We start from the raw sequence: 21,736 nt of genomic DNA, 5'->3' as shown, positions 1-21,736 counted from the left end.
CTTAACAAGCAATGGAGATGAGAAAAACACAAGTCAGGGTATGTTGGGAGTAGAAGAAAACAATCACACACACAAAAAACCCCTTAAAGCACATGGTAATTTCTTTCTGCATTGCCCAAGGATCCTGTCCCATAGGTTCTATCCCCCACAACAAATCAGAGATTCACAAAATTCTCAGGCTTCCCAATACCCACCCAGATTTCCAGGCCTCATGATGGGGAGGACTGGATTAAAAGTGAAAATGCCCTAAGCAGCAAGCCAAGAACATTTCTTTGTGCTACTCTGTTGATTTATTTTTTGTTTTTTGTTTGTTTGTTTTAAAGCAAGGAGCAGCATTGCATAAAGCCCAAAGAATACCCACTGTCTGCTGGTTAAATTAATTCTTGCTCCAAGGTAGTGACTTAGTTAAACTACTTCCTTTTTTCTCTCTCTTAGCTTTCTTAATTTAAAAACAAATGAGCACACATTTTGCTTCTTTCCCTCTATTCCTCAGAGCTCACCTTGCCTGAGGCCCTCCTGGGCACATCCCTGTCACCTCCAAAGAATCTGCCCAGTGAGTCAAGTATACCCGTGTCTCTGTGCCTTGGGTTGAATCCATGCCTAGCATGGTCCATGGTACTTGCAGTTGCCAGGTATTTTGATCCGTGCCTCTGAGAACCTCTTTTCTGTGAAGCCATCAACTCCGAGCCTTCCAAAGCTGGTGCACTGTCTTCTTGGATGGTCTGAAGCTCGTCTGACTCTGAGGGCCGATCTTTGAAGGTGTTGTCCTCCCTTCCTGGAGCATCTCGGGAAAAGAGGCGGATCAAGTGGGGGCGACCCACGGTGTCAGCTGGGTTGGCCTCTGTCCAGGCATTCTTTGGGTCCGCTGTGCTCTTGGAGTCTGTCACCGCTGTGCCCTTAGAGGAGGGTCCATTGTTCTGGTTCACATCTGCCTCTCCTGCAAACAACAAGGATGAGATATGAATACAGGCCTGTGAAAAACAGGGCGTTGGAACAATGCTGCTTTCTTTGACTTCTCTTGACTTAGTTATTTCATACGAAATCCATAGAATACGGGTCACTGCAATGAAATTGTACCCCACCTCCCAAACTGCTTTTTGTAAAGTTGTCCTAGAAGTGAGGACCCTATTGGGGGAATTTGGGCAGAAGCAGGGCCCAAGAATCAACCAGTGAAAATCTGAGTAAGATATAGTACAGTCTTTTAATGAAAGAAACTAATCAAATATAACATTATCAAAGAGGTCCTCTAAAACAGGGCTTCTTCAACTTTTTCCACTTGCAATCCCTTTTTACCCAAGAAATTTTTATATGGCCCTGAGTATATAGGTACATAACAAATCTTCTTAACCTTTTACTCTTGCCAAATTTTTCATAAGCCCCACATTCAGTTATGGGGTTGCAATCCACAGTTTAAGAAGCTAGGCTCTAAAATGATGATATAAGCACATTCTGGCAGGTCAGACACACTGATGAATTTTATTACACTAGTGTTGGATAATTATTGCTCAAAATTTACTCACACAAATTAAAAATATATTAACAAACTCCTTACAGATAATATCACATTAAACACTTGAAAGCTTCCCAGTTAAATATTCAACTTTTCATTTATTCTCATATTCCATTTTTATGTAGTCTTAGGAAGAGGACATTTGGGATTCCTGAATCCCCAAACTCCAATATTTGGTCTCTCTTATAGGAGAATTGATGATTATTAGTGATCACATTGGAAAATCCATCATGAAATGGGGCCCACTGGCAGAGTTAAAGGGTGCAAGGGATTTTTCAGGTTGTGTACCACCATTTGCCAACTTTAAAAACCTTTTTTTAAAAAAAATACAACAACCATATTTTTCCTGAAGACAAGCTCATCAAAGGTTTTAGAGAAAAGAAGTCAATCTCAACTCAGTTACTTTCTTCCTATGTCTTTTGGCCTTTATAATCTATCTACAGGTTTTCAAACCAATTATAACTTCTAACACCTCAAATAATTCTAGGGGTTTTTTAATAATAGATAATCAGAAAGCAATGCAATCACACTGGGAAAGAGAATGCTTTTCTGAGATACTATGATATTAAATTCAATTAAAACACTTTTCGGTGTGACTTAGTTCAAGAAATCCAATCCAATTCAACAAATATTAAAGCACCTACTCTGTTCCAGGCATTGTGCTAGGTGCTGAGGGTACAAAGAAGAAAATGATGGTCTCCATTTACCTTCTTATTATATTCATTCAACTATAATTGCTTGAAGATAGAAACTCGTTGCCAAAAAGGAAGTATTCACATATCAATTCAATATAATTCAACTAACATTTATTAACTTCCTATCATGGTAAAGTACTGTGATGGGTACTATGATTCACAGATGAAGAATATCACAATCTCCTCCTTCCAGCCTCCTCAAGCAACTTATAGCCCTTTGGGAGGAAGTCTGATATAAGAGAGGATTTGATAAGTATAACAGAGACCAAAAAAAGTGCCATGAGAAATTTGAGGAGGGAGAGATTTTTAGATTTTAAAAATTTATTTAATAGTATTTTATTTTTTCCCAATTGTATGTCAAGACAATTTTGGCATTCATTTTTACAAGATTTTGATTTCCAGATTTTTCTCCTTCTCTCCCTCTTCCTAAAATGGTAGGCAATTTGATATAGGTTATATATGTGCAATTATGTAAAGTGGATTTCCATATTAGATATAGTTGTGAAAGAAGGAACAAATCAAAAGAAAAAAATAAAGGGAAAAAAGTATGCTTCAATCTGCATTCAGAGTCTATCAGTTGTTTATCTAGATATAGATAGAATTTTCCAGTGTGGGTCCTTTGTACTTGTCTTGGATCATTGTGTTGCTGAGAAGAGGAAAGTTATTCACGGTTGATCATTGTAAGATGTTGCTGATGTGTACATTTTTCTGGTTCTCCTCATTTCACTGCATCAGTTCATAAAGTCTTTCCAGGCTTTTCTGAAATCTGCCCACTCATCATTTCTTATTGCACAATAAAATTTAATTACATTCATATACCACAACTTGTTCATCCATTCCCCAGCTGATGGGCATCCCTCAATTTTTCCAATATTTTGCCACCACAAAAAAGGCTTCTATAAATATTTTAGTATATGTAGGTCCTTTTCCCTTTTTATGATCTCTTTAGGATACAGACCTAGTAGTGGTATTGGTATGCATAGTTTGGTTGCCTTTTGGGCATAGTTCCAAATTGCAGGGAGAGATTATTCCTAACTAGGGTGACAAGGACAGGTTTCATGAACTAAGTCCTAAAGGAAGAAGAGAGTTTCCTAAAGAAGAGGAACAAGCATTTGTACCTACCATGTGTAAGACCTTATGTTGAATGTTTTCAAATATTATTTCATTTGATCCTCTCAACCGCCCTGTGAGATAGGTGCTATTTTCCTTATCTGCCTTCACAAAAGAACTTTTGTCTTAATTCCTACCTAGCCTTTAACCACTGAATGGGTGTTGCCTCAGACAAACTGAGACCTTAGTTTAAAAAGGCCAAGGTCTTCCACTGCATCCTGGACCATCTCTAATTGTCCCAAGCTATATCTTTCCAATGGGCTCCAAGGACTCTAGACAAGAGAATGAGGCTGATGACTGCACAGTTCTGCTTCATTTAAATCCAATTCACTTGTAAGTCAAAGCATTACACTCCTGATGTCATTGGTTCTCTTCAGGAACAAAGGATGAATAAACAATTTTACCTATTTTATGGTTGAAGAAACTGAGTCAGACAGAGATTAAGTGATTTGTCCAGGGTCACACAGCTAGTAAGTATATTAATCTGGATTTTAATTTAGGAGAGACCAGTGTCACAGAAGCCAAAGCTAGAGGCACTATCAAGGAGCAGGATAGATAAAATGTATGATAGAACATAAACCTCTTGAGATTATGTGATATTTCATTTTTGTCTTTGTATTGTCATGGCATAACACAATGTCTGACAACTACTAGGTCTAAATAAATGTGCACGGACTGTCTCTTAACCATATCAAGTGATGCAGAAAAGTCAAGGAGGTTGAATACTATGAAGAGTCCACTGGATTCTGGCAATTAGGAGGTCTTTAGTAACTTGTTCTCATTTCATCCACACAGCAAAACTGAGGCTGACACTAGGTATTATCTACATTTTACACATAAGAAATGAATGAATGAATGCATTTAGGCTCTTAATTATTATAAAACTTCCAACAAGTTCCTATTTGATCAAAATTTTGTTATTCTTCCATTTCTATACACTCCTCTTGAGCATGCCCTTTACCATCATTGGAACCCTTTACTTTTTCTGTTCTTCTAGTCCATAACCTCTGCTCCTATTTCATTCATTCATTCATTCATTCATTCATTCCAAAACAACTGTTTGTTTCAAGACATTGATGCATCTTGGGAAGACAACACAACATGGCATAAAGAAAAAATGCTGGATTTGGAATCAGAGTGTCAATAAAATAACACTTAATATCTGTGTACACCTTACTGGACCCTCAGTTCCTTAACTGTAAAATGAAGGAGGTGTATCAGGTGACCTCTAAATTCCCTTGCAGATCTAAATTTAAATCTATGAGCCTATGAACTAGGCATGTATTGGTCTTCATATAAACTTATAACTCTGAATTTAAAACTGTTTCTTTTTTTTTAATCAATCCACTGTGCATTATCAATTGAGGCCTTGGGACTATTTGCATTTTTTCTGAGTTATCTGAAGGAAATCCAAAACAAAGATTATTTTAACTCTTCTACTGTAGCTACTGTTGAATTTTTCCACTTTCTTCTTACTCCCAAAACATGTAAACATATATCTGTTCTCTCAATGCCTAACCTTTCATGGTACTATTAGGTATAGTTCTAATATATGGAAATGTCTTACATGACTACACATGTATAACCTATATTGAATTGCATGTGTTCATAAGGGGAGGGTGGGGAGGGAGGGAGGAAAAGAATTTGGAACACAAAGTTTTAAAAATGGATATTGAAAATTGTCTTTACATATAATTGGGGGAAAAATAAAATAAAATTCTAAATATAATTCCAATAAACTAAAAGACATCTTAATATCAAAAGCCAGAAACAAATTTTTTCAATCTTATGTTCACATTCACCAGTCTATTCAGAGAGCTTGGTACCAATGACATCATTTAAACAAATTAATGGATGCCCACCTTTTTTTGTCTTTCTCCTTTTACTCCTTTACCTCATTTAGGCATATAACACAACTGATTGCTTCTGAAAGTCTCGTTGCTCCTGGTTTCCATGACACTGAATTTTCTTATTTCTCTTCCTCTGCCTCCCATTGCTCATGTCCTTTTTGTTACTTCCCTGGTTCCTCCTTGAGATAAAGTGGAGGATCTCAGGGATGGATGAGTGTTTCACTTTTCAGCTGTTAAACATTTTTATATTTTTCTGAAAAATTTTAATTATGCAAATCTATTGTTGTTCATTCATTTTTCAGTCATGTCTGATTCTTTGTGACCCCATATGGGAAAATGACATCATACTTGAGAAGGATAGATAACATACTGGACGGCAGAGTCAAGATTCAAAAAGATCTTGATGGGCCAGAACATTGGGCCAAATTGAATGAGAAAATTTAATAGGGATAAATGGAAATAATATGAACCAATAGTGTTCATATGGCACTATTATAATGGCAGCCAGGAAAACCAATTCAATTTTAGATTCCATTAACAGAACATAGCATCTGGACTAGGTAGGTGATAATGCCACTGTACTTTGCCCTAGTCATATCTCATCAGCAATATTGTGCTCAATTCTAAGTACCACATTATAGGAAGAACATTGATATGCTTCAACAGGTCAAGAGGAGTGAAATCATGATAGTGAAGAGATTAAAAATTATGACCTGTCAGTTGAAGATGTAGATTATATTAATTCTGGAGCAGAGAAAGTATGTGTGTGTATGTGTGTTTAGGGTACAAGCAGTACATGTTAAATTTGGAGGGGAGGGGTACAAGCAGTGAGGAGCCTCAGGAAAGAGGCCTCATGCAGAAAGTAGCATTTGAGCTGTGCTTTAAAGGAAGCTATGGATTCTAATAGGTGAAGATAAGGAGAGGATGAATTCCAGATGTGGAGAACAGCTCATGTAAATGTATAGAGTCAAGGGATAGAATGTTACATGGGAGAAAATGCAAGGAAGCTAGTTTGTGACTGGACCAGAGAGTGCATGAAGGGGAATACATTTGTTCTAGGTCTGTGAAAGGTGGACTATAATCAGATTGCAAAAGGCTTTAAATGATAAACAGAGAAGTTGATATTTTATCCTAAATGCAGTAAACAGGGAGCCATTGCAAGTTTGTGAGGAGTGATATAGTCAGATGTTTTCTAGCATCACTTTGGCAATTATGTGGAGGAGAATTGAGGGAAGGAAACAAATTAGGAGAAGCTCCATTAGGTAGGTATAAAAATATATATATATATATATATATATATATAGGGGGGCAGCTAGATGGCGCAGTGGATAGAGCACCGGCCCTGGAGTCAGGAGTACCTGAGTTCAAGTCTGGCCTCAGACACTTAACACTTACTAGCTGTGTGATCCTGGGCAAGTCACTTAACCCCAACTGCCTCACTTAAAAAAAATATATATATATATACATACACACATATATACATATATATATAAATTATCCCAAAGATTAAATGATTGGGCCATGAGCTACTACATCAATAGTGGGACTTGTAACCAAGATCCTTCCTGACTCTAAGTCCAACAGTCTTTCAATTATGCTACACCACCTTAAAATAAACTCAAATCAAATTTCCTTTACATAAACTTGTTCCCCTTTTCAACATCTCATTTCTGATAGTTGTAAAACCATTACCTCAGTCTCCCAGGCTAGAAACTTTATAGTAATTTTTTACTCTTGTTTTTCATCTCTTATGTGCCATTTATAATTAATTCTTGTTCATCCAACTTAAGACCCACTTCTACAATACAGCTTTCTGTGTCAATTCCATATGACAAGCACTGAATAAATGTTTTATCCATTTATCTGTTTATCTATTTATCTATCATTCATCACCTATCTCTAGCTTGTACTGATTTTTCTTTTCTCTATTATACTTTTAGCCACTAACATGACAATTAAGTGATATTTCATGTTAGAATAATGGGATAATGGCCAAAAAAGGGTCCAGTCCTTACAGTATGTTTCAATTTTTCTCTCAGGTGGGTTAACAGCATGCACAATGTTTCTTGCCTGGTTTCATCCCAAATTAGGAAGTTGGCAAGCCTCCTTTTGGCCATGAGTGAATGAGGGGCTAGAACTGCTAAGTAAAAGAGTTTTCTGTTTTTCTAAGGAGCCAGGAGGAATGATGATGTAGGAAAGGCTGAGCCTAAACTGAGGGTACCTAAAAGAGGTTCAAATGGATGATCTCTTGTTTCCTTTCATGGTATTTTTTAAACAAGGATTGCTGTGAGCCAACAGTTGGGGCAGAGGTAGGCTGTTCTCTCACCAGGCTGCCATGTATCCCTGAATGCATGGTGCATTTATTCTCTCTTAATTACAAGTAAATGAAAGCCTGGAGATAGAATGGTTCTGATGATGACTTTGTGAGCTTTGAAAGGGTAGAAAAACCATCAGCTATTAGATTAAATAACAGAGACCACCAGAGCTAGTAGCAGCAGTAATTGAGTCTAGTGAGGAGCCAGTTCTTGGGAGTTTACCTGACTGTTCCAGCCTATCAGTAGATTAACCTGTCAACCAAAAGCCTGCAACCTGTAAGAAGCTAGCTCAGCCAAATAAGGGAGCAAATCATCCTCTCGTGAGACTATACCCAGAAATAAATTTAGTAGGGACTCCAAAGAAAGAAAAGGGCTCCTAGGGCCATAAATCATGGGATACCCCTGGATCTATGTATTCCCTACATGTGCACTTCAGTACCTTTGTGTTTTAAGTTTGAGCTCACTTTCCCAATGGAATGGGTTCACATGTAGCGAGAGAGTGTGCTTCTGGCTTGGAGGATATTTTACAACTGCTGTTCTTTTCACATCTTCTGAGTGAGCAATCATTTTTTTTTAAAGGTAACTGAGGTCAACTGGTTCATTGAAAGTGGGGAAGAACCCAAATGCAAGTTTATAGGCAACAGCCACCCTTTTTCATTAATTGATTTTACACACACACACACACACACACACACACACACACACACACACACAAATACACACACACTTCTAGCATAAAATGCTATATTATTTAATATTTTTATAATTGCTATAAGGCTTATAGTTAACAACAATAAATATCTGTTAATCAGTTGATAATATTTTATATACATGGGTAGAGATGAAATAAAAGGTTAAAAATGTAGATGATTGCCCATCAATTGGGGAATGGCTGGACAAGTTGTGGTATATGAATACAATGGAATACTATTGTGCTATAAGAAACGATGAGCAGGAGGAGTTCAGAGAAACCTGGAGGGTATTGCGTGGGCTGATGATGAGTGAGATGAGCAGAACTAGAAGAATATTGTACACAGTAACATCAACATTGAGTGTTGATCTACTGTGATGGACTATATTCTTCTCACCAATGCAATGGCACAGAAGAGTTCCAGGGAACTCATGATGGAAGAGGATCTCCAAATCCAGGAAAAAAAAAAAGAACTGCGGAGTATAGATGCTAAATGAACCATACTATTTCTTTTGTTTTTGATGCTGTTGTTTTTTTTTCTATTTTGAGGTTTTCCATCATTGCTCTGATTTTTTTTCTCTTATAACATGAATAATGCAGAAATAGGATTAATGTTATTATGTGTATATATATATATATATATATATATATATATATATATATATATATATATATATAAAACCTACAACAGATTACCTGCTGTCTAGGGGAGGGGGGAGGGAGGGGAGGGAGGGAGAAAAATCTGAAATTGTAAAACTTGTATAAACAAAGGTTGAGAACTATCTTTACATGTAACAGAAAAAAATAAAATACTTTATTAATTAAAAAAACTTGAAAACAAAAAAATGTAGATGATTAAAATGAAAAATTCAAGTAAAATACAGGTGTTTTAAATATCAATACTAGATTTTTCTTCCCTAAATTATCTTGTAATTAGTCAACTCTTCATTTGCCTGTGTATTTTGCTCAGGTTAAGTGTAGAATCCTTTATCTAAGTGTACATCATTTATCTATTTATTTGTCTGTCTCTGTAGAAGAGAAGTAATTCCAAATGACTTGGACAAAGTCATACAGGAAAAGAGTCCATACAAGGACAAACTTTATTGCTTGCTGATATTTCAAACTCCATTTTCAATGCAAATTAGGATTTTTAAACAGATGTTGCATATCTACACCAGACACTTAAACTGGCAACACATGCCATCACTCAAAAATAGTTTGGTAAACAGTAGCAACCCAGAAATCTGAATCCAAATGAAATGTTATGTTTAAAAAAAACAAACTGCTTTCAGGTAATAACCTCATCTCCTATGACTTAGAAATTTGTCATTTAACTCTAGAATACTATGGAGAAAAATAGATGGAGGGAAATGGGATAGTTTGATATCATAGTTTTACCTAATTGTGCTTATTGCTGATTAAAATCAACCAAAATCTACATTTTTATGAAACATGTCTTATTTTTATCAGCAAAATTTCACATTACTGAATATCCACTAAGTGTGTTAATGCAAAATAACCATGGACTAAATAAGGAATGACATTTTGTAAATGATAGCTCATAATTACATTTTACATGGTAGAAACGGCCCTTACGGGTGGTAGAAGCAAGTGAAATAGTGTAAAACATGCTGATCACTAGTTGTGTTTTATACTCTGCGCCATAATATAAATTAATGCAAAATGAAAAGGGAAAACAATGGATACATTGTGTTTAATCAAATGCATTAACAAAACACAAGAGCATCTGCATACTAATATTTTTTACAACAGTTGGGCTTTGTGTCCTTGAATATAGTTATTTGTAAGAAACAAAGAAGGGCATTTGTGTCACAAAAGTAGCTTCTCTTAACATGTAAGCTGTATGCTGCAAAGTCTAAATCATTACATATGTTTTTTGGGGATGATAAAAATGCAATTTTAACTTTGATACTAAATCTGCCCTACAATAAATCCATGTTACAGAGTATGAAGAGAATAAAACATTCCTTGTTTATGTCTTTAAACACACCTCTTCCACCTCAATGTGTGTCGCTTCTGGTGAGCACATGATTATTTTAAAAATAGCACAGATGGATTACATTTCCAATCATGTGTTAAAAATGTCTGTTGCCTTCCTAAAGAAGGCCATTGAAAAGGAGGCAAACCGTTCTCATTTGCCTTTTTATTCTAGAGATAGAACAGCAGTATCAATTAAAGTGACTTGTGATCAGACTTTGTTCTTGAGTATGTATGGTGAATTAGGAGCTCTAAGACAGAGTTCAGTGAAGCATGAAAACTTAATGAAAACTCAATTCCAAAGATCCTTGGATTCCATCTTAATTTTAAACTCTCTTCAAAACACAAAATCTACTTTGTCTTGCCCTTTAAATCCCTGTGTCATCAACTGAACTAAAGCACAAACCTCACTGAGTTTGTAACACCAGAATATTTTAGGATTGGAAGGGACCATCAAGATTATTCTTCAGTCCTGTTACTGTGTTAAAATCTAATAAGTTGAAATGACTCCCTTGAGGTCATCCCACTACTTAGAAGTTTCCTTCTTGGGTGTCCTTGGTCAAGTAATGAAGGCCACCGTTAGGGCCTCTGTTTCTAGAAGCAATGGGAAAGCTACATACATCAATACCACAGTAAATGAGAGAGCAGAATTATACATAGTAGTATGATTTCCAAAGTCAAATAGCAAGTGATCAAATTTGTTAGTAAAATCTTATTAGTGGTAACAAGAGAAATATAAATTAAAGCAACTCTGAAGTCTCCCTTCTCACCTATTAGATTGCCAAAGTTGACAAAGAAAGAAAATGACAAATGTTAGAGGGGCTTCATTAAAGCTGACTTATTGACACACTGTTGGTAGAATTGTGAGTTGGTCTAATCATCCTGGAAAACAATTTGAAATTACATCTAAAAGTCACCAAACTCTTCATGCTGTCTGACCCAGTGATATCACTAGTAGGTCATTACACCAAAGAAATTGAAGAAAGAGGAAAAGTTTGATATGTACAAAAATTTCTATGGCATTTTTTTTAATGGTAAAGAACTTGAAAATAAGATGTGCCCATAAACTGGGGCATGACTGAGAAATTGTGGTATAGGAATGTGATAGAATACCATTATGCCATATAAGAAATGATGAAAGGGATGGTTTCATAGAAACCTGGAAAGATTTGTATGAATTGATGTGGAATGAGGTGAGCAGAGGCAGGAGAACTATTTTTACTAAAACATCATTATAAAAATGAACAACTTTCAAAGCCTTAGGAAGTCTGATTGACCTAATGATCAATTGTGATTTCAGAGAACTATTGATGAAGGATGCTACCTACTTTCTGAGAGAGAGGTGATGGACTGATATGTAGAAGACATATTTTTTAAAATAGCAATTGTGAGAATTTGCTTTCCTTGACTATATGTATTTGTTAAAAGGGGTTTTTACCAACCCCACCCTTCCCATGGGGGAAGTTAGAGGGAAAGAAAATAAACTCTTGTTAATTGAAAAGAATTAAAATGTAATTAAAATATAAAAATATAATAGATAGGGGTTTAGTACCCCTTTCAGCTCTAAAACTATGATCTTTTAGGGTCATCTTCTATGTTGCCCCCTGAATCATCTACTGTCTTTTTAATTCAGATACTTACTGGGCAAGTTGTTTCTCCTTGGTCTGACAGTTTCCTCATCTGTGAAATGGGGATAATAGCACCTACCACACAGAGTTGTTGTGAAGATCAAATGAGATAGCATGTGTAGTGCTTTGCAAACTGAAAGTGCTATATAAATGTTAGCTATTATTATTGTTAATTATAACATTATTATTGCCCTCGATGACTTCTAGATACTGGCGTAGATAAACTACATCCTTAGTTAACTGAAAGACCTATGCCACAGGGTGAACTGTTAATGCTGTCCCGCTGCCAGTGATATTTGAAAGATTGTTGAAATAGGAAGATACTACAGGACCAAGAAAGAAAAAATGTCTTGATGTTCAAAAACCAGCTTTTAAACTACAGAATAAAATAGTCTACAAACTACAAGCTAGTGAGCTTGACTTCAATTCCTGGGGAGATTCTAAAAGGCATTGTTAAAGAGATAGTTGATGAGCATTTAGAATGAGCAGTGATGATTACAGTCAGGACGGCTTCATCAAGAACAGGTCACACCAGGCTAATCTTATATCCCTTTTTTGACAAGATTAATAATATAGCATTTACATAGTGCATACTCTGTGCCAGGTACTGTGCTAAGATCTTTACAATTATTATCTTCTTTGACTCTCACAACAACTCTGGGAGGTAGCCATTGTTATTGTCTGCACCTTATTGTTCAGGAAACTGAGGCAAAACAGAAGTTTAGTGGATTTGAACTTAGGTCTATCCTAACTGTAGGCCCATCATTTTATCTACCGTGCCACCTAGCTACCTAAGGAGGTGGGGGAAAGAACCTTTATTAAGCACCCTACTATGAGCCAAGGACTGATCTAAGTGCTTCACAAATGTCATCTATTTTTATCCTTACAACAGCCCTGTGAGTTAGGTAGTATTATCCCATTTTATAGTTGGGAAAACTGATGCACACAGAGATTAAGAATAGGAAAAATATGAACTTTCCCAACCCTATCCCCTTCCTCCTGTCCTTCTCTTACCCAAACATTGACTGCCTCTAGATAAAGCAACCAGTTAGAAAAAAGCAGGGAAATAGTGACAGTAGTAAGAATTAAGAATAGCTGGCATTTATGTAGTGCTTTAGGATTTGCAATTAATCTAAATTCCTGGAAGAAAGGAAGCAATGCAGTGCAATAAGCCTATTTGCCAGATCAGTAGTCTCAGTATTTATGTGTAAATTCTGGTCAACCAAGGACATGGAAGGGCATGATGTAGGGGCCAGTACCATTGATTTGCTTTCTATTTCTCAACATGAGGTGTAGTTTCTGTTAACTTCAAATGAAAGGCTTGTGTAGGAAGCTTGAAATATACTTTGATACATATTTTTAGCACATTGGAAATGATACCTTACAGTAGTTTATAAGTTCAAAGTTTTCCATATCAATGGTTGTTTATAAAAACTTGTCATTTCTCATCATTCAACTATAATCAGAAAATGAGAATCACACGCCTACCTCCAGTTTCTATAATTTCAATGACCAAATGGATAGCAATCCCCTACCTAGATGTTATTTTTTTCCACAGGAATGCTCTATCTGGCAATTTGGGGGAATTAGATGCTCCACATAAATGAATTTTCCAAATAAGTGAAGTTTTCTTTTTTATACATGAAACACTAAAAAATTTTTACTATTGTGGATGGAAATGGACATTTCTGTAAAATGTATTACACATCTTCTTGTATTTTCAATGAGTATACCCAACACAATGGAAGCCTTTTCTTGAAGACTGTCAAATTCAGATGAATATCTACTGTGGAACTATGCAGAATACAGTGGTTCTAATCTAGGGTACAGAGAATCTGTGGACATATACCAAGGAGTCCATGAATTTGGATGGGAAAAATTTCCAAATTCTAACTTAAACAGCATTTTATTCAATTATTTTAAAAAATCATTCTGAAGAGGGCTCCACAGGCTTTGAGACTGCCAAAGGGGTCCACAGCACAAAAAGGATTAAGAATCTTTACTGAAATACAATGATGCACTCAGGGTCTCCAAATTTGCATGTGTATACTTGAACTGTAGTTCTTCTCTTTTTGTAGTGTACAGTAGCATAGCATAGCATAGCATAGGACAGCACAGCATAGCTGGTGCTGACCTTGTAGTCAGAGAGAGCTGAGTTCAAATCTTGCTTCAGAAATTTACTAGCTGTGTGGCCCTGGGTAAGTCACTTAATGTCATTGACCCTCAGCTTCCATATCTGCAAATGAAGCAATAGTAATAACAACTCTCTTTCCCCCTCCCTAATATGTATATATTTACACACATAATGCTTATTAGTTATATATACATATACAAATATATGTCTTTAGGTGTATATATATTATTAATATTTTGCACTTATTTTTAAAAATTTTGTACTGTAGATACAACTAATATTCTGAACTGTGGTCACAATGTCTTTCCTTGTTTCTGCTTTGCTGCTTTATTTCATGAAGAATTATCTAGTTGTGAGCCTGAAAGTGATGGTATAAGGCACATGAAATTTGTGACAATTAGTTTCCTAGAGATTGTTTCCCGCTAATTTTGATTAATTTGTGGCTACATCCTGGATGGTCAAGATGGCTGGATGTCTGATCTTCAGATAAAAAGACAATAACTATTTGTCTACAATTCTTTAGTACCTGGGAATCCAGCTAAGCAAATTTGGATTAAAATAAAACCAAATGAAAGAATCTCACCCATTCTATTAAATTGAATGACCAAAGCCCACAATTTCCTAGTCATGAAATGCAAGCAAGACCATTCCTTCTTAATCATTATAATCACTTTATGGGGGTGTCTGCATAAATGAATGTGGATGTCTGCCCACCTGTGTGATCTCATATTGTTGGAGGTGTCAAAGGCACCAGACTACATAGGTTACAAAATTCTATGGTGATGTGTTTTGGTTCATGAAAGCACCACCCATCCAGATTTCTTCAGTACCACTTACAATGCACTAATCCTCACATGCTTCAGAAAACATACGCATCGTGTGTCTTTTTGTTGCCCTTTTTTTCCCTTGCAGTTTTGAGACTTCTGATATCAGTGTTTCATAATTTACAACCACATAAGATCACTGAATGGATCCTGGGATTGAAGATAGAGGCTTTTTAGCTTCCCCAGTCCTCCTTTCTTCCCACTTCTTCCTTTCAAAATTCCTATCTATTTTTCTAAGCTCATCTTGGGTCTTGGCTCTACATGGTTTTCTTACAGCTATCCAGCTGAAAATGTTCTCTCTTACCTCAGATATTTAGAAAGCAGTTCATTACTCTCTCTTTCCCTAGTGCTTATCACAGTGCCCTGCACACAGTAGTCACCTAATAAATGTTTTTTTTTTAATTGAACTGATCTATAGTCATATCAGGAACTTGATATGTGAAGAGAATATAAGATCCTGCTGTATCTACTGCTGTTGATTTTAAGAAAGCATTTGATACGGGGGCAGCTAGGTGGCTCAGTGGATAAAGTGCTGGCCTTGGATTCAGGAAGACCCGAGTTCGAATCCAGCCTCAGACACTTGACACTTACTAGTTATGTGACCCTGGGCAGGTTACTTAACCCTCATTGCCCACCAAAAAAAAATTGACTTAGTAGCACAACATTAAACCTTCTAGATAAGTTATAAAAACTTCCATGGAGATGGGGACTAGATCTGTAACTTTATTGGTATAGAGAACCCTTGAGTGAGAAAATTTCTTCTATCAGGGGAGGTTGGTACCTTCTCTATCATTTATTAATTGCTTTAGAGTAGCAATTCTCCAAGTAAGGTCCAGGGAATAAAATCACTAAAATGAGGGCACTGGACTTGTGGTACTTAAATCTATGATTCTACAAGTACAAATTTCTTTGGGTCTCTACAAATGCATATTCCCATGAAAACTTAAGAGAAATCATAGGATGGAGAAGCAGAACTCCGTTGTCTTCTCTGAGGCCTGATTTAATTTAGATATTGGGCAAATTCTATTCAGCATGGATGACCAAAGAACTACTCATTCATCATTTGAATAAAATCATTATTTATCAAATTGACAAAGGAAGACAAGCTGTTAACAATGGATGTGCTCCCATGTATCATTTGACAGACCATTTCTTTTTAATTTAAATAATAAAAGAAAGGCAAAGCTAATGTTTTTAAAAAGTTACTGCACATTCAATATTGGACAATGAAATTCAATAACTGGAGCTTAGAATTATGAACTCAGAAGTCTGAATTACATACTAGGTCATATTACCAATTTGGGAAAGACTTCTGACAGTTTTAGAATTTTTATTCATAAAGTAAGGCAACCAGAACTTGTTTCCTATTTAAAGCTATGTCTAAATGATGAAATGAATAGCAACTTCAAAATTCTATTTACTACTCAATTGCCCATATTTAGAGAGACGACAATCAGGAAGAGCAATTCAAATCCCATCTCTGATACTTACTAGATGTGTGTGATCAAGAGCAAGTCACAACTATACTAAGTCTTGGAAAGCTTAGACTTCCCTAAGTTACAAAGTATTGCATAAAGGGAATTCACACACCTAGAAAATCATGATTCTTCACTAAGGATATATTGAGTACCTTCAAAAATATTGAGATCCATGGTTTAAAGTAAGAGTTCGAGAATGTAATACTGACATATTAGCTTTAGTTAGGCTAATGGAAACATTTCTAACTCCCTGTATCAAGGTGGAAGAGGTGAAATTATCCAGGAAATCCATAAAACCATAAAAATGCTTGGGCTCAAAGTGTTGAAAACATGGACTTTTATATTCATTTCAAAACACTTCTATGCTAAAATAGCCTCTTTTGCCCAGAGTTGGATCCAAATCGTTTGTAAAAGATCAATTAAAAAAAGCCAATTCATAAGGAATACAGACACATTAAAAATGGTCTTTGAAAGACTCTAACCTGCCTTTTGGAACTTAAATGAGCACAACATACATTTAATTGCCTACATCTTAGACATAAAAATATGTCTAATGTAAATGAAGCCTACCAGGATATCAATAAAGCCTCCACTATCTTCGTGGATAGGACCACACAGCATTAAAGAACCTAATTAATAGAAATAAATATTGGAGAATCAAATTACATAATTTTTAAAAGGCACTTTTGATGGCCAAAAGACACTTAGTAAGTGGGAAAAGAAACATATAATAGACAGAAGGATACTGAATTTAGTTAAAAGACCTGTGTTTGAATCCTGCTCTTGCCAGTCACTTTATCTTTCTGGGGCTCAATATCTTTATCTGTAAAACAAGGAGATATGAAATGAAATCTAACCATCTAGCTCTAACCTTCTGCTGACTACAATGTTAATCAAAGTCCTGAGTGTTCATCATTTCACAGAGGACCTGTAGCTCAAGAGAAGTTTCTGGAATGAATCTGGAGCAAATAATGTTGACTTACTGTCCTTCTGGATACTGTGTCATTTATTTATCTATCTATCTATCTATCTATTTATTTATTTTTGTGGGGCAATGGGGGTTAAGTGACTTGCCCAGAGTCATACAGTTGGTACATGTCAAGTGTCTGAGGCCAGATCTGAACTCAGGTACTCCTGAATCCAGGGCCGGTGCTTTATCCACTGTGCCACCTAGCTGCCCCCTATTTATTTATTTTTTAATGTTGATTTTTAAAAAACAGGCTGTATAGACACACCTAAAAAGTAAAAAGCAAAGCAACAACATGAATACAATAATGCAAGTAACAATACAGGAAAACTGCCTTGTACTTCTGAATACAGAAAACAAAATGACAATCAATAGAATCCATAGATCATCTCCAGGGGGAGGGGAAAACTTAATGATAAATAATGGTTAAATTGAACAATTCTGATCACTAACAAATTCTGCAAATGACATGGAGAAATACTTTTTTTTTGATACTGTGTCATACAAATGTAGCAAATAAAGTGTCTCGAATTAAGATAATATGTCTTCTGAGAGTGTTTAGAAAAAGAGTAAAATGGATAATATTAGACACCATCTTTCTAAATGTGACTTTATATCCTAGAAACGTATATTTCTCTATTCTACTTCAGTGAATAATGGGACAAGTTAGATTTTTAATTGTGAAATAACAGGATGCCATTTTCAGCATAGTGATGCTCACTAAAAAAGCAAATAAGAATGCATTGCTATTGCTGCATATTTATATTGGCTAAAGACTAAATAGTCTTTTAGGGAGTGGTTTCACATCCAGAATTTCTAAGAAAGCACCTCCCTCATCAGCCCTCACAGGACAAAAGCCATCTATTTGATGAGCACTTATAGGGTTTACAAACAGGATAATAGGATGCAGAATTATAAAAGGCCTCTGAGTTTCTAGGAAAACTTTCATTTCATTGGTGAGAAAATGGAGGACAAGATTGGTGAATGTATATGCCAAAGGGTATGTAAGTATATAGGTCAGGAGCCCAACCTACGTCTCTCAACTCTAAATCCAGTGCTATTTCCACTGCCCCATATTAATTAGCTTCATGATAAAGCAAAAATGGGCTGGATGCCACTGTACACATTACAGGCCCAACAGTGGAAAATGCTCTCAGCCTCACAGAATGATGATCCTAAACTGTGACATTCAGTGTAATCCAAGAAGCATTTATAAGCATCTACTATGTGCAAGGCATGCTAAAACTAGCAAGGAATTCAGAAGTGAGCTACTGTAGGTCAAACTTCTAATGGTCAATGAATGCCACTGAGGATACACTGCCATAGTATGTGTGTCAGGATGAAATGACTAGAGTACAAATTCCTTGAAGGCATAATGCCATATTCATTTTCCTTTGTGCCTCACTTCCTACCAGCTTTTGTAGGACATGTTGATCTGTTACTGTTGTGACTCATTTCATAGAGTCAAACTTATGGTTCCTAAAAGCAACCCTTTCTTATAATGTGTATAAGAATATGTTTACTTCTTAGAGTTTTCTGGCTTTTTGATTCTTTCTCATTTTGAGTAATAGAATTTAATTGATATTACTTGCTGTAGAATACACATGCATGAATACATTTATATTAATAAGGTCTCCCGGGGCAGCTAGATGGCTCAGTGAATAGAGCACCGGCCCTGGATTCAGGAGTACCTGAGTTCAAATCCGGCCTCAGACACTTAACACTTACTAGCTGTGTGACCCTGGGCAAGTCACTTAACCCCAATTGCCCCTCAAAAAAAAAAAAAAAGGTCTCCCCTTTGGGAAAATTCATGCATATATCAGTGGACTTGGGACTTTTGTCAATTGTTCCTTGCTTTCTATTATGCTTATCCTTAAAACCAGTAAAGAAGGTTGCCCACTTGCCACCAATTATATTTTCATAGATAAGTATCTATCTGGGTCCAAAGGGTCCCAAAATACTAAGACTATAGCACTGGGTCTAAATAGCCTTAGAGCACTTTAGGAACTGAAACGGAGGAGAAACCGATCAAGTCCCTTCCTTACTTTTGGTCGCTTCCATTTCAGAGAAATCTATTTCTAAATGCTACACTGGGTTGCCCTAATTTAAAGGATATCTTATACATAATGGACATTTAACATTTACAAAACTCAATTTGTTGTATACTAGAGTCCAACTTGTAAATTACTACACATCAAAGAATGCTAGATTTGGAGCGACAGGTACAGGTTTGACTCTCAATACCATCACGTACTACCTACTGACCTTGAGCAAATCACAACCTCTCTGGAACTATTTCCTCATTGGTAAAATGAAGCAAGCAATGGACTTAATTGTCTGGAGAGTGCCTTCTAGATCTAAACTCTACGATCTTCTAAGCGTGTGAGAAGAGCTTGGCATAGTGAATAGAATGCTAGCTCTGGCTCTGAATTCCACTTTTGTTGTTTAGTAATTTTTCAATCATGTCTGACTCTCCATGACACCATTTTGGGGTCTTCTTGGCAAAGGTACTGGAGGGTTTTTGCCATTTCCTTCTCCAGCTCATTTTACAGATGAGGAAACTAAGACAAACAGGGTTAAGTCGCTTGCCCAGGGTCACACAGTTAAGTGTCTGAGGCCAGATTTGAACTCAGGTCTTCCTCACTCCAGGCCCAGCACTCTATCCACTGTGCCACCAATTTAGATACTCACTAGCTCTATAATGAAGAGAAATCACTTCACCTCTCAAAGCCACAGTTTCATTATCTAAAACATGGTGACAATGACATCTGTAGTACTTCCAGAGGCAAGCATCAAGTATAAATGTCAGGTATTATTATTATGAGTCAGATACAGTCTTATTATTTAATTTTTTTTACTTTGAATCAAATCTTCAAGGAACCCAAAACAAAGATTACAAATATGTCCAATGGCTTCCTATTGCTTCCATGATAAAGCAGAAGCCTTAAACAACTCTACCCCCCACCCCAGTCTTTCCAGCCTCAATGGACATTAATCCCCCTCTTTCACACCGAGATCCAGACTGGTCCTGCCTCTGTTCCTCACCCATGATATTCTATCTCTTGGCTCCATATTCTTTTACTGGCTGTCCCTTCATGCCTGGAATCAACACCCTCCTTACCTTCAGCTCTAAAGTCTTCCCCTTTCTTTAAGATACACCTGAGGCACCATCTTCATTAATGTAGCCTTTCCTCATCTCCCCAGCTGCTAGTGCTTTTGTTCACGAGATTGCATTTTTCTCTGTACTTATATCCCTGGCACTGAGCACAATGCCTGGCGCATAGTAGGTACTTAATAATGAATGCTTATTGAGCAATTTATTATATAATAAACTGGTATGTGCAGAATCTGAATAAATGAAAGAAAAGAAAACCATAAGGTTTTCATTATGGTTACCAATACCTAATTACAGAGTGGCTGCTCTGTTTTACAAAGCACATGGACAATTCACCCTGAAAAGGCAGGTGACTGACCATATGGGAGCCCAGAAGGGCAGGGCAGGGCAGTGGAATTTGGAAGTGTAGGCCTGGGTTGGAGTAGATCCTCCTTGTCTCTGGAATATTTCTGTCACTGACATGGTTTTCTTAGGGTCAGAAATGAGGACAAGGAAAACAAAAAGGTCCATGGTTATGGCCAGTGGGATTTGCTATGGCAGAAATTCTGCATCTATGAGAGGCATGTGGCAGCTCTCCAGGCAACCCAAAGAGATTTCTTGAAAAATCTTTACAGAAATGAATTTCATCAACCTACCCATTCCACACTAAATAGTTCTTTTGTAGAATAGAACATATAGTTTTTATTTGCCCTAAATATCTCACCCATCAGAACCTCCCACAGTAAAATGAGCTATGTGGTTACTACTGACACCACCCTTAGACCCTGTTTGCTCCTCTTTCCATCCCTTTCCCTTTCCCCAGCCTATTCTCCCACTTTTTTATCCTAAATGAATTTGAAAAACTGGGATCCCTACTGAAGCATGGCAGAATTGCTCAATTGGCTTCTATAAAAAGTGGGCTTTTCAGTTTCCCTCTCATCCTTCTGTGCCAAAATACCATTGCTGAAGATTGGCAAACACTTGTTAGAATGCAAAGCTTACCAATGTCCAAAGTAACTGAAATTATTCTATGGCACCTTGGAAAGGAATGGATAAAACCTCAAGGCAATCTGCCACAGCAGAAAGAGCACTGAAAGATTCGAATGGGGAGGGCTTTGGTTCAAATCCTCCTTCAGCAGTTTACTCCCCATGAAACTTTGGGCAAGGTGAACACTTTGGATTGTAAAAGGAGGGGGTTGAACTAGATGAGGCCTCTGAGGTCTCTTCCAGCTTTAAAACTATGATTCTATGAGACTAAATGTAGAAAATAGTTTTAGTTTTATGCAATTTCTGTAATACCAAATCTTTGTCTGTTTATCTTTTACTTTATAACTCTTACTAGAAATCAGTAGTTTTGAAAATTATGTCTCATTTACAATGCCAGTGGGGTTGAAGCTTAATGAAAGACTGCAGGGGCAGCTAGATGGTGCAGTGGATAAAGC

General features: G+C 36.6%; 1 protein-coding gene across 6 annotated transcripts in view; it reads right to left on the bottom strand.

The window, feature by feature from the left end:
• LOC122742156 (myelin basic protein) overlaps positions 1-21,736 on the bottom strand; it is a 168,419-nt gene that overhangs the window by 51,543 nt on the left and 95,140 nt on the right. For all 6 annotated transcript variants that reach the window (XR_006354900.1, XM_043986224.1, XM_043986205.1 and 3 more), the window contains exon 3: positions 501-937. Coding sequence is in view for 5 of the 6 variants with exons in the window: in XM_043986224.1 (XP_043842159.1) it covers positions 501-937 (437 nt within the window). In the remaining variant the exon portion in view is untranslated. The remainder of the gene's footprint in view (positions 1-500; positions 938-21,736) is intronic.

Source organism: Dromiciops gliroides, chromosome 1, assembly GCF_019393635.1.
Source record: "Dromiciops gliroides isolate mDroGli1 chromosome 1, mDroGli1.pri, whole genome shotgun sequence".
NCBI lineage: Eukaryota > Metazoa > Chordata > Mammalia > Microbiotheria > Microbiotheriidae > Dromiciops > Dromiciops gliroides.
Note: the sequence above shows the minus strand (reverse complement) of the source record. Positions and strands in the feature narration are given on the sequence as shown.